At 37.3% G+C, this 14,844-nt stretch overlaps 1 protein-coding gene across 2 annotated transcripts; it reads right to left on the bottom strand.

Moving 5' to 3' along the window:
- Positions 1-556: 556 nt before the first annotated feature.
- Positions 557-12,720, bottom strand: cldn19 (claudin 19). 2 transcript variants are annotated; one of them, XM_082155650.1, is made up of 5 exons: positions 12,041-12,720; positions 7,434-7,598; positions 6,909-6,993; positions 5,901-6,044; positions 557-1,503 (listed from the first exon to the last, which is right to left on the bottom strand). In XM_082155650.1, the coding sequence occupies exons 1-5, from the start codon at positions 12,261-12,263 to the stop codon at positions 1,455-1,457; spliced, it is 666 nt and encodes a 221-aa protein (XP_082011776.1). In that variant the 5' UTR covers positions 12,264-12,720; the 3' UTR covers positions 557-1,454. The 2 variants fall into 2 exon arrangements, with proteins under 2 accessions (XP_082011776.1, XP_082011777.1); XM_082155651.1 differs by having other exon boundaries at positions 557-1,937; positions 12,041-12,715.
- Between the last annotated feature and the right edge of the window lie 2,124 nt (positions 12,721-14,844).

Genomic DNA, 14,844 nt, shown 5'->3' with positions numbered 1-14,844 from the left:
TGGGGGTGAGACGTACACAGACATTCTCAGGGCTGATTTATCGTCTGGCTACACTCAGTTTGAGCTAGTCTAATTGTTAATCTGGTTTTATATGCCCCATTTAATTGATGAAGTCAAGTCAGTGAGTTTGACTTTTTTTTCTTTTTGGCCTTTTTTATGATAATGGAGACAGTACAGGAACTTTTAAAGAAGACAGGATTGATGCAAGCACTAACCTCTCAGGACATATCTAATGTTTTCAAATAGAAACATGCATGAAAATAAAAATGTGTAGGTCTAGGGTTTGGAAATATAATTATGGAAAACATTTCTCATGTTAGAACTTTGTTTAGCTTGTTTATTAAATCATTTAGTTCATGAGTTCTTTCAAATCTTTTGGCTTTTATATTTCTTTTGTTGTTATTATTATTAACGTTTGTGATCATACAGAGTCAGTTTTTTCCAGTCCTGGTCAAAACAGAATGTGGCTTAGTCATGTGACTTACAGTAGTCATGTGACAGCTAACACATGCGTACAGACAAACAGCACTTTCCCCAAGTGACACACACACAAATATATCTTTGTATTGTTTTATTTTATTTTAAAACAGATAAACAGAAAGCTTGATACATCATATGAGATGATACATACTTCAATATTAAGTAACATAACTGGTGGAACGTGAACTAAAATATTTCTAATGACAACCTACACACTCCGCGACCACTTTAAAGACATTATTTGTGATAAATAGTGCCTTTTCAATGCAGGTTGAATACAATTCACCAAGACAAATCATAAGTGCACTAGAGAGTTTCGAAGAGATTTAATTGGATCTGTGTTGCATCTGGGTCTCTTAAAACTAGATCAAAAGCGACAACCCCCTCATAGTTTATGGACTATACATTTTATGGAAAAAAAGGGGAAAAAAACAATTGATTTTACCACAGGTAAAAGATCCATCTCAAATACGCCAAGATAGAATATAAACTATTAGCAAACTAAACGAGATTTGTGAGTCAAAACACAGTTATAGCTCAAAGTATATTACACTGCACATGTCGAAGATTTGCATAATTATTTAAATGCATTATAATGTACCCTGAATCAATGCTCTCCAGATGAGTGAAATAGTTTTTCGGCAAGTACAACAAAGTCCAACTGTAACAAAAACTGACTCATTCGTCAAACACTACGCGGTAATGCAGTTGTGGCTCACTCCTTATCAAATTTCTGACATTTATTTGTATGCTACAGTACAAAGTCACGTTGTTTGGAAATGCATAGCTTGGCTTAATGAACCCTTTGCATTGTCTGTATTACAGGGAAACATATCAGCTGGATTTCTGTTTTTGACTAGAATAACTTCTATACAGTTTTTAATGTAGTTCTTCGCTTTTTTTACCGAAAGAGAGTGTCTTGTCTGTTGCCAAAATCTAACAGCTTGTGACCCACGAAGTCGCCCTCTCACAAACTACAAGTACTGCTCGCCTTTCTCTGGTGGAGAACTTTTAACATTTGCTCTGCAATTTAAAAGAAAAACAAAACATGTTTGAGTTACAAAGGAAACGGAAATCGGGTCATCCACCGCATTGCAATGAAACAGTCCATGCTTTTAGGGTGTAGTCATTTACATTTTGCAATAATACATATTTACAAAGGCAGTTTATGGGGTCACAAACAAAGAGGGGTTTTGGGGGGGAACGCACACAACAGATATGGGGAGACAATTTTTCGAACATGTTTATTGATCATATGTTGGAAAAAAAGGCACATGGATTTTAAGTATGTAGGGTGTAGAAGGGACTTTTGTCCAGTCATACAGACAAGTGTCCAAATTTGGATTCTAGGTGGGAGTGAGGGACACAGATACAGAGAGTGGAGCTCGGACAGTCCTCGAATAAAGGCAGGGAGGGTTGGTCAGTCAGGGAAACTAGTCTCACTCAACAACTCATCCCTGAATTAGAGAAGAGAAGAAGACAGTCAGAGAAGAACAGCATTAGAGGAACCTGGGATAGAGACAGTTCACAAGAGCCTCTCGGAAAATTGGATGTTAGTACGTTAAGTGGCACCACATAAACGTTTGCTGTTTGTTAACATGGAAATGTTAGGAAAAATGGACGATGAAAAGTGCACAGACAGCTTGTTTGAAATGCCAACAATTTGAGAGAAAGGAAAGAATCTTGAATTATATGTCATTTGCATGCATGAGAGATGACAATGAGCAGTAAAGCGTTTGTTAATTAAGGGGTGTTAACTTTTTACCAGGTCCAGAAACTAGCACCTCATTGATTTTGGAGACAGGAGACACAACTTAAATATGACTTCATTTTTGCTTCATTTGGCCCCATTACAGAGAATTTGAATCTAAAAAGATCTGGGACAAATTCACTAAATGGTTGCACATGTTATTGCAGCCAGAGTCCTGCACGTGGACGGGTGAACCGCTAATATTTGATGTGATGGATGGAATAATAATTACGTTGTCATTTGTGGTGCTGGAGCAGGCCAGGAATCAATAGGCATCCAATAGACTGCGGATGCAATAACCAAGACTATTTCGACTCAATTCTGTACATGCTGATAGGCAGCTGCTTTCAAACGATCCCATATTTGTGTTCACGCTCTGAAGACCATCAAAGGTTTCTATTTACATTGCATTGAGCATTATAGCCAATAGCGCTGAACTGACGTTTTTGACAGCTTCAGTGATTATATAGGGATTTCTCTTTGCTAGCTTTCTGCATGTAAAAGATATGCAAAGCTCATAGTCTCCCACAGAAGGGATTTATTCTGTCTAACAGAGAACACTCTTCCAGACCTGCCTAAAACACGTTGATCAAAGTCAAAATATTACTTCTGTAAACGTATATGCATAATGTCAGCCCAAAGGTCAAATCAAAGAAAGAAAGCAAGGCTTCAGTGAATTGCAGCATTGTATGTCATGGAGACGCTGTGTGTTTTGATGCATAAGCTAAATCCCTTTCGATCTGCTTGATCATCTGAATTTTTAGAATCTGATTTGATATGACAAAACTGACGACATTAATAACTGAAATGATTGTTACATTTCCAACACATGCTTGAGGTGTTTGGCCAATCACAATGCACTGGGTCCGCTGGTCAGTCAGAGCACTCTGGGCTTTTCGGAAGGAGGGGATTTGTAGATACCGGAACTCAATCAGAGCGTTTCAGGCAGACTGGGAATAGAGGTGCTGCAATCATATACAGTAATTAAAAAATAATGTGTTTTTGAACATTAAAGCATGTTAACTCATTGACTATTAAAAAAAAAGATGGACGACATGTCTCCACTTGCTTCCACTGTAAAAAAAAATTACGCGAAAAATATCCTAGAAATAGTCGTTGGTGATTACGTCATTCGGAGCCAGAGTCTGTGCAGTAGTGATCCTAAGGTGGAGCTGCGGGATCAAGGTCCCGCCCATATTCCCACTCCTGCAGACTCAATCGCAAGCACAGCTGTCAATCATAACATTATGGGCCCTATTTTAACGATCTAAGTGCAAGTTGTAAAGCACAGGGCGCAATTGCACTTAGGGCGTGTCCAAATCCACTTTTGCTAGTTTAACGACGGGAAAAATGGTCGGCACACCAGGCGCATGGTCTAAAAGGGTTGTCCCTATTCTCTTAATGAGTAACGGGTGTGTTTTGGGCGTAACGTGAAATAAACCAACCAGAGTCTCATCTCCCATTCCCTTTAAAAGCCAGTTGCGCTCGCGCTTTGGCGGATTGCTATTTACATGACAGAATTGGCAAGTGGAAAGACGGATCTGCTCGTCCACCATATCTTTATGTACACAATATTAATATCTTACTTTGTAATCCTTTCATTTTTAATATTTGGCTAGTTTGTGTGCTGCTGCGCATCCCTGTGTGTTTAATAAGCAGAGTGTACACGCGTTGTGGATTCGCCTATAGGCACACATTACTAACACGCCCTTTAAATAACAATGGCGCAGTCAATGGTCAATGGCGCAGTCTATTTCAGTTGCCTCAAAATAACAATGCGCCAGAACACACCTCGTTTTCAGACCAGCACGCCCATGGGCGCATAAAAAGGCGCAAATGCATTTGCTATTTAAACAACGTGGCGCAGGACGTGAAAATGATAACTGCGTCGGGCTGAAACTAGCAAAAAAAACTTGTGCCGTGCTTGGCCCTGTATTGCGCCGAGTGTATGATAGGGCCCTATATCTCATTTTATAGCATCAAATAACTAACTAAAACCTAACTTATTGGAAAAATAAACACTTGGAACAAATGTCAGTGAGATAAGAACTACCTAAAAATCCAATTACACTTTTTTCTTTTTAAGATGGTATCTGTCCATTCACTTTGGCTCGGGTCCTACTTAATTACATTGAGAGGGCGAGGATTATGACATGTACTGAAGCCAGCCACCAGGGGGCGATTGAAATGTTTTGGCTTCACTTTTCAGGACATTGTGCGTCACACTTGTGTTGACCTATTCTAGTACACCCAACAAAACAATGACCTTTTAAAAAAGGAATATATGGCCTCTTTAATTGATGCGTACATTTTCTAATGATAGTGGTAGTAATTGTTGCCCAGAATTTTTTTTTTTTTTTATATAGTGTGTAAGTAAACGGCAGGATCAGTGTCACAACTCATCCTTAGTGAATTCCCCCATAGTATTTTAAACTCTGCTGTTGAGGTGTTTAAAAATGGCAAAAACACCACATACTTTGGTCTAAAACCAGCGTTGGACTTTCCCTCGAAAGTGCTGCTGTGTCTAAATAGCATGTTTACAGCTTGTGCTGGAAGTTTCTGACTCAAGTCAGCCAAATCCCAGTTCCCACACTGGAGCGCTGGAACTCAATGGTTTTACATAATGGTTCTAGTGGAATTCCCTGCACTTCAGCGGACAGTGGAAGTGTCGTAACTCCTGGTCTCCTCAATGTGGTGTAGTGTGACCATGGCTGACAGGAACACACATAGCTGGCAAACAGAGCTCCCACCAGCCAATCAGAACAGCATGACACGTTTCTAATCTATAGGCTATGTTCGGAATGAAATACTAGTCTACTACTTGCTATATACTGCATAATGGTCATTTTACATTTATAATTTATTATAATTGTCTGATTGAATAAGTGATGAAAGAGATGTTTAAAATCCTCCCAAGCTCATTGCATTGTGGGATAGTGTATTATGTGCAGTGTGCTCTCTTTTATACTATATGTTTTGGAAAATGTAGTAGTCATCAATGTATTCCATGCATGCGGTTCACAGTATACTGCAGAAATCAGAAGAGTAGTATGCTAGTCCGAACATAGCCGCTGTATCCCACATTGAATCTTTCTATTTATTTCTCCTTTGACTTTATTTGCTTTTTAGTTTACTATCAGTTAGACTTTGTGGTTATACAGTATTTCCATTCACAAAACACTTTGAGTGTACATGGAAGTTTTCCCTGAAACCTATGTAAAATTAATAATAATAAAAAAAAACATGTCCAGTGTAAATGCTATTTTACTGTGTAACTTCTTAGGGATTTCAGCTTCAAATTGGTTTATAAAAAAAGTCTCTTTTTGGCAAAAAATGTTCTTGATCAAAAAGCTTATTAAGGCATGTCGGGAATGCCGTTCATATCAATAAAGTACAGAATTTCCATTCTTCATTAAAATGAATAGTAAAATACATGCTTGTACAGTATCTCTGAAAAAAGTACACAAACCTCCTTGACCGTAGGCCTAGACAATGTAAGTGTTTGTCCATGTAATTGTTTAGTTTGTGTGTTTTGGACCTGGAGTAACGCTCAGTGCGAGTGAGAAGGTGTACTCATGGTGGGAAGAGCTCTGTCTCTTGTACCCGCTGCTCTTTACATTTACAGTTTCTCCTTTTCTGCTGTGCTTTTATTTTTTGTATTTACACGTACTCCCTGGCTGTAGAGGGTTGAGATTGCCGGTAGAGCTGTCCTCTTCTCTCCTCATTTACGCAGGAGCAGCAGAGGAACGAGCCGCCCAACATCATCAAGATGGCAGCCGCCCACCCTATAAAGAGAGCGGGGCCAAACTCATACCTGAAAGACAGAGGCCACGCCTATATTTTAAAACAGGTATATATAATACTACTATATAAACAGGTATAAAACCAATATATATATATATATATATATATATAGAGAGAGAGAGAGAGAGAGAGAGAGAGAGAGAGAGAGATAACCAGGTGATTCTCATGTTAAGGTAACATTTCACCCAAAATTCACCCAAAATGTACAGTATAAATATACACTGTATATATGGGAATTTTATATATTTTAAATGTATAGATAGATTAATTTGAGCCTAAGTAGAGCATATATATATATATGTATATGTATATGTATATGTATATGTATATGTATATGTATATGTGTGTGTGTGTGTGTGTATGTGTGTGTGTGTGTGTGTGTGTGTGTGTGTGTGTAATTAATACAAAGAAATATTAGATTTCATCATGATTTTAACTCTTTTCCCGCAAGCGTTTAAAAAAAAAAGTTACTTGCATTTTTTATATATTTTTTCCCAAACTTTCATGTCCCCCAAATATTTTGTTGTGTGAATATCTGAACATGCAATATATCAAAAGAAAGAACAGAGCCTTTGCTTTAAAAAATGGTTTGTTCCAAATTCATGGATTCTTTTTTATCAACACTTAATTAAATGTGGGTAAGTTTAATATAAATAAAGCAACATTTGGAACAAACTTTTTCAGACTTTCCAACGTTTATAATCAATGCTTTTATCGCTTGTTTCTGTTCCTTTTTTGCCTGTTTTGATCAAGAGATTCAGTACTCTTTCAGAAGATGCGTAATAGCGCCCCCTACCGTATACAGTTGAAAACATGGAAAGCCGAAAATTTCGTCAATGGCGGACAATGAGTTAAAATCGATGAATGGTCCTACCTGGCGTTAATTGGCGTATTCGGATCGAAGAAATGGTAGGACACCTGTGTTGCGTACCAGGACACAGCCACCAGTGTGCACAGACCTAGACATAATAGAAATCACAATATTAGCACCGTCATTGATTACATCTCTGTTTGTTTGCATGTTTGAATGTGTGTGTGACTAGAAAAGCCACTTCCTGTTTACTCCTGCATGTCAGATGGGTCAGAAGTGATCCAGCAGTCGAGGACCAGAACAGACCTCAAGAATGTAGGAATGTCAATTTATTTACCAAAACTAATTTACACTGAATGATTTACAGCACTGGGTTATGTTGACCTAGATAACACAATGTGCTCATTCTTAGCACAGTTACACTCGTGTAGAGAGTAGTAATGACTTTGTTTACATTTTCTCTCAAGGGAAGGCCTAAAGTTTCTTAGTAAGCTAAAATTACCATTTTTAAAGGAAATGTTTGTGCTTTATTAGAAAACTCACACAATTTCTCACTCAACCTACAGTCAGTCTGGGTTGGAGTCTCACCTGAGAGCAGGAACAGACTCCCACCAGAGATGGCGATCTTGCTCTTGGTGGATGGGTTGTTGTCGCCCACCTTCGTGCATTTCATCCCGACCACACTCACAATGATAGCCATGAATCCCATCAGCACTGAGATCACCATCAGAGCTCGACACGTCTGAATGTGGACTGCAAAAACACACATAATAGTTTAAGTGGGAACTCAAAATAAAGGGATTTTAAACGAAACAACAAAAATTCCAGGGCACTCACATGGTTATGTGTAAAACATTTTTTTTTTTACTTTAATAAACTGGGTCATTAAAACATTACAAGTGTTGATCAACACTGTGCATCCTGAAGAAGGCTGTGTCAAGCAGAAACATGTTGATCAACACTTTTAATGTTTTAATGACTTTGCCCATTTTTATTTAAGTCTTTTTTACGCCTTACCATGTGAGTGCCTTGGAATATATATATATATATATATATATATATATATATATATTGCAAAAATAATTTTATTGTGTCTTATTTTCAAGTACAAATATCTAAACATCTTAAATCAAGAGACATTAACTTGAAATGCTAAATGACCTAAGACTTTTAAGTCTGTTTTTTCAAGTAAAATCAACAAAATAAAGTTGAAAACATTTTTTTTGACAATGGGGTCAGAAAAAGAAACTTGTTTTCCCTTTAAATTAAGTTTTAATTTTTCTCACACCATTTGCATTTATATATGTTTTTAAAACAATCATTTTACAGATGAATTTATTTATGCTTTACATTTTGACTATTTTTTTTCCATCATGCTAAAACCCTCTGAGTAACCGATTTAGCACCTTTTCCCATCTATTTTGAGCACTTTTTGGTGGTGATTTCTTGCTGCTCTACTACATCAAAATTCCACAGATAACCCACACGGTGTTCGGTTCATGCATAAAACTGTAGGAGTGACATTTTTACATGCTTTCCACAGAGGGGATTACTGTGACTTTTCCACAAAGGCGGATTGTTTTCAATGCTTTTGTGTGACAGCTACATGCTAACATGTCAGTTCAGCTTGGATAATGACTTCAACTTCAACTCAGAATCCCACAGTAGATGCAGACCACCAACCCAACTATCCAAGCATTGTTATGCCCACCTCAAAAGAAGAGTTCAGCTTAGCCACATGTAATGGGAAGCACCGTTGTAGAACGATTTGCTTTCAAAGAGTTGCATCAAACATGAATCGAAGCCATATAATAAGTATAACAGCATCTCAAAGAAGTTGAGAACTGAGGAGATATTATCACACAACTTTTGATGTATGATTTATGTGCAAAGAGGCCGCTTTTGAGGCGGGATTTTATTGCTTTTATAAGAGAGGTCTTATTTTCTCGTCTTTCATCCTTGTTTTGCTTCATTTCTCGATTTGTAAGGAGAGCGTTTCGCCGAGTAACACTGTGATCTCAAGGTCATGTTTGAAAGAGGGTAGTTAGACTCCGGGTGGAGGGGTCCTCCCACAATCCCTTGTCCAGTGCCAAGGTTGGCAGCGCCTGGCACGGACGAAAGGAAGGCGAGCACTAGCACAGTGGTGGAGAACATGCTTCAAGAGAAGCTGCATGTGAGGCTCAGCCATTGTCTATTGTTTGCGCTTGTGGGCTGCTTGACACGTCATTGAAAACATCTCTCAATGCGCTCCTCATACCAATCACTTATTTATGACGTCATAATCATTTTTGACGCCCTCGATAATCCTCTGAGGATTTTTTTTTTTTTTTATGTTATTTTTACCATTAATATTTAGAACAAAGGACTAAAAACAGAGAAAGTCTAGTTCGATATATAACCATATTTCACATAAATTTAGTTTCCATTTCTTATTTTCGTGGTTGTCTACTTACATTATAGTTAATTATTTCTGCGCTTTTTTTTCAAAATCAAACTCAACTAACAGGTTTAATTTAACCAACAGTGAGTCTGTTCATGTTTTATTTAAAATCATTGACAGTAATAGCACATATTATTTCTCTTAAATGTTTAATTATTTAATTTTTTATTATTAAAATAATTATTTATTTATTTTATTTGTGTTATAAAATGTTAAAATGGATGGATGGATGGATGGATAGACAGATATATAGATACATGATGTAAATGTTTTAATTATATATGCATTTGATGTAAATAGTAAAGTTTTCTTCTAGGAGTTCAGATTTAAACCCCAGCTTAGTGTTTATTTATTTATTTATTTTACGTTTTTGGTCATGGTATATACTTACATTTTTAGATTGACACAACAAAACACTTATCATTTGTGTCTATTCGTTTTAAAATGTTTACCATCCAGGTTTTTGTATGGACTTTGCATTAGCGTGGCTCAAGTGTGCTTCATATAGATGTTTCTTTATCCTAAATACTATGTTTAGTTGACAGCACATAATAACAGTTATTCAAGAAAAGACACTAGAACTGCTGCAGAAAAGGGCAAACAATGCAAGTTTGTGGGAGGCTGTCTGTACATACAGAAGCCAGAACATTGCAGTCACTATCTGACCAGATGACCTAAGGCTGGGATGAGGGGGGGGGACAGTGGAATCAGATGGTCCCGTCACCCTTTGTGGGCCGAGGGTTACAGATTCCACCATGAGCAGTACAGTACTGAGTGCAGCCTTTGTGAACGAGTGGCGGATGTGTGTGATAGAGATGTTATGAAAGCCAAATGATATTCCACAAAACCTAACAGTAGTTAAGTAGAAAGTGGCAGCCGGGGTTGTGAAAGTACTTTAGACAAATGCTCTCTGCATAAATCCGTCAGATCTTACGTGCAAAAGTTGATGCTTGATGAAGCGAAGTGGCCATAACACACATGTATTAATGTCAGTATTTTAGACAACAAGTTCGCTATTGGCGACTTAACAGAGATACAGCAGTTATGACTATGATTAATGGCACTCTTGGAAGTAATACGCATTTTTTTTATGGTTTTCTGTAGAATTTTTGGCGCAACAGAGAACAATGTCCTAATAAAGAATCGTTTTGGGCTTCATATGGTTCTTTAAGTTACTGTATTTGGACGGAGATTAAAAAATTGGTTTGTGGTTTATGGTACAATTGGTTTATTGGTTCTTTAAAGCATCCATTGATGCTTTCAGAAGTTCTTTGTGGAACTTAAAGTTCTCCAGTGACATCATGCTGTAAGAACTTTTTTGGTTCCATTTGGAACCTTTGCATTTAAACTTGATCAGTCAATCAGATACTTAGATCTGTAGACAATTGGAATTTAGCTATGTTTCTACAAGACCTTATATCTTAAAATGTAGTCATAGATGTCAGCAAGTGTTTGTTTGCATACAATCTCTTCTAAACGCCAATAAAGACGACCTGTGTGTTGTGTGGGGATGTGCATTCTGAACATATCTTTGGTGTTTGCCTAAACACTGGCCTTTTCTTCTCAACACAACTGCCATTCATCACTTCAAGACAATACGCTGTTATTAAAGCAATGAAGCAGAATAGAAGATGGCAAACTGTTTTCTCTGAACCATGCCGCATTTATATTACATTTTCTGCTATTGTTATTATGAAAGCGTCTTATAACTCTTCAGAACCGCAATGTTTTGTCACTGACTGCAGTGTTGTAATATTTGTCCACAAATCACAAACAGATGTGGATGTGATGCGGTTTGTCTTGAAAAAAATGATTGAATTATCCTAAACGCATCATCAGCCACCATTCATAATTGATTGTTAGGGACATCTTCCCGGGACTGTCCCAGAAATCGACGAGAAGTGACTGATTCTGATTAGACGTAACAAGTCACCATAAAATTTACAATGACAGTGGCGCTAAATGTAGATTAATCGCGATGTAATTGCATTCCACAGCATTTCGACAGTCTGCTATAGTCAGCGCCTCAGTGAGGTTAGTGTCACATAAGACTTTCATTATAATATGTCAAAACGCACATATTTTAATTTGATCGATTAAAGAGTTGATTAAATCCATGGGCACACAGCAGCTCACAGAGTTGATTGCGCTTTCTTTCTTTTTTTTTGCCACCAGCCTCCTCTATCCCAAAAAATCTTGATTTAATTATTATTTCATATGAAGCTTTTTTTAATTTGAGTCATATATCAGACTTGAACATACTTGACTGCACTCTTAAAAATGGGTATGTATAGCTCTATGAAGAACCTTTATCTTCCATTGAACCTTTCCATTCCACAAAGGGTTCTTTATAGTGGATAAAGTTTCTTTAGATTTGTAAAGTGTTCTTCACACTAAGAAAAAAAAGAAAGAAAAAAAGAATCCTTTAAGATCTGTTCACAGGAAGATCTTTGGGGAACCCAAAATGAAACCCTTATTGGAAACTTTATTTTTAAGAGTGTATCTAAATTAAACTAATGTTGTTCCAAACCTATTTGGCTTTCTTTCTTCTGTGGAACACACAAAAAAAAAAAGATATTGGAGAATGTTTTTGTTCAAACATTGACTTGTTAATATCTTCTATTTTCCACTTTCTTCAGTCATACAGGTTTTCAATGACATGAGGATGAGAAAATGATGTTAGAACTTAATTTTTGGCTGAACTATCCCTTTTACCATGTGTCTGTGTTAACCTATTGAACTGTTTAGTACTTACCATCCAGCGAGAGCAAGGAGTCAAAGATCTTGCACTGCACCTGGCCCGTGCTCTGAGATGCACAGGACATCCACAGGCCCTCGTACAAGCCCACGGCCATGATGATGGCGTCCCCTGCGTACGAGGACTGCTTCCATTGGGGCAGGACCGTAGTGGAGATGATCCCAATCCATCCACCCAGAGCCAGAAAATAGCCCAGGAGCTGAAACCCAGAGTTGGCCATAATTGTCCTTTTTAAACTATTGCTTTAGTGTAGAATTAGACTGAGTTCAATGAAGTTCTCCAGTTAGGAAGCCACCTGCAATTCCCTTATGAACGTGCAAAGAAATCCACCTGGCTCAGAATGAATCGAACAAGTCAAGCAGTTAAAGTCTGTCTGATTCTCGCCAACTCTTTGGTCACTCGCATATCCTTTTGTTGCTCTCGTTTGCTTCGGTATCTCTCATTTGGTGGCAGCCTGTGACATCCCTTGATTCTGGCTAAAACTGGTCCCTCAAGTCTCCTTTGTGAAGGTACACAACTTCTGGAGGCTGTAGAAAGAGCGTTCAGGGTGCCCAAGGATGCCGTCAGGATGTGGTTGAACGCTGCTTTACTGTCTGCATAGCTGTTCTTGTCATACACCAGTGCGTCTGGATGGAGCAGTGGGAATGGGGGGGAAAAAAAGAAAGGGGAATACTTCACAGACAAAAAAAAAAAAAAAAAAGCCTTGACGGAGTGAATGCATTTGGGGGTGGAGTGCCAAGCCGATGATTACTCTCTGATTGGTGCTTTAGCGAAGAGAAACGCCTCCTGAAACTTGTGCAGGAGGGACTGATTAAGCCCAGATGTCACTTGTGGAGTCAACCCTCAAAAAAAGTGGGACGTGCGATACGCCACAAAGCCCTAATTGCATAAAATTCTCAAAGTGAGCAAGTGTCTCCAAATCTTCACGTCTTGCAGAGTCAATGAAACGTAAATCTCAGGTTCAAGTTATGTGTCAGTAATGTGACATCTGTTGGCTGAAGTTGTTTTCCCCATTTGAACGTGTTCCTGCACTGACCCTTTTGAAGCACCACAGAGGCGCATAAATCAGCGTTTAAACTGTGCTCGTTTGAAAGGAAGTGTCACCCGCACACAAAAAACTCTAGCTTCTGGTGGAGATTTAGGGGTTGGCCTGTGACAGCTCGGAGGATCTCCATGGGAACCCGCTCGGTTTAATCACCGAGCGAGGGAAACACACAGCGGGTCTTGCTGCATGGAATGAAGGCGCCTTTCGGGTCTGGTCACAGAGCAGATCAACAGATTGTGAAGAACTTTCAGTGACAAAAGTAGAAACTTTTATTTACATTTTTTTAATAAAAATAATTTTTTTAAAGAAAATTTACATTTACATTTAGTCATTTAGCAGACGCTTTTGTCCAAAGCGACTTACAAATTGGGACTAAATTAAGCAAGTCATCATGAAGAGGCAAAAAACAACGCAAGAAGTGCTCAAAATACGAAGTTCAGGCATTATTCGGAGTAGCATAAGCCCGATAAGTGAGAATTTACAGGAAAATATATATATATATATATATATATATATATATATATATATATATATATATTTTTTTTATTTTTTATTTTATTTTTTTATGTAAGTGTAAGTGGCTTGCCTTTGCAGAATTCGTTACTATGATGCTAGGGTGTTATGGCCTGTTGCCATGGTGTTGCCATGGCATTGCTAAGGTGTTCTGCACTGTAAAAAAAAAAACGATTATATTTTATTTTCACAGATACCTTGAATCTATAAAAAGAAATACATTAGACCAACGGTATTGCGCCAAATGTTGTTCCAACTACACCGAAAAAAATTGTGTACAATTTACGTTAAACAGTTTTTACTCAATAAATAGTACATAGTAAATTTCAAAAATATTAAATAATTACTCAAATAAGAAAGAAAGAAACAACATTAAACATAACATTTTGAAGTTGAAAGACTAAAATAGCGTTGTCTTGTAAAAAAGTACTCCACTAATCTTTTTAATGTTTTATTGATCATAATTTTTCCAGTATACTCGAACCCGTTCAATTTCTTATTAAACAATGTTGCAGGGTTAGCATGCATTGCAGCATGAATAAATTATGCGGCTGCTGTTTTGCTATTTGCTGACTTAAATTATACGGTTGTTGTTGTTGATTTATGTCATTTTTTTATTTTTTTACATTAATTTTGTTGATTGTCACCATTATTGAGGTTTGCGGGTTGAATGTGCAGCCATGTAAAACTACTTACCAGAAATTCTTGGTTTACAAGATTTCGGTATTTCTCTTTCAAAGGAAAAAAATTGCAGAGTTCAAATACTGAGTGTCACTTGAAACTATGGGTAGTCAGAGCAAAACTCATGTTCATTTCCTAAGTATTGGTAAAACAATCATTAAGACACTTGTTGAGAAAATAAAAATAAAAAACCTTAAAGTGCAATGTCAAGTTGTTCAAAACCTGTATGAGTTTCTTTCTTTTGTTAAACATTATAGAAGATATTTTAAAGAACCAAACTTGAGAAACTTGACCTTGACAATTCAACATAAATTGTTTAGTTTTTTTCAATTACGCGTTTATTTTATTTATTTTTTGGATTTACTGATCACTTTTTTACAGTGTACAGGTTTGAAACAACATTGAAACAAAATGATGACAGAATTTAAAATGTTTGGGTGGACTATCTTTTTAATTCATGTTGCATTGATTTATACATTTCTCAACATTTTTTTTTGTACAGATTGCTGACTGGCCCAAGTCAAGAGTCCACTGCCAAGGATCAATATAAAAGCACACCTCT

The sequence above is a fragment of the Leuciscus leuciscus genome, assembly GCF_965113295.1.
Source record: "Leuciscus leuciscus genome assembly, chromosome: 23".
NCBI lineage: Eukaryota > Metazoa > Chordata > Actinopteri > Cypriniformes > Leuciscidae > Leuciscus > Leuciscus leuciscus.
This window is presented reverse-complemented; position numbering and strand designations above follow the sequence as displayed.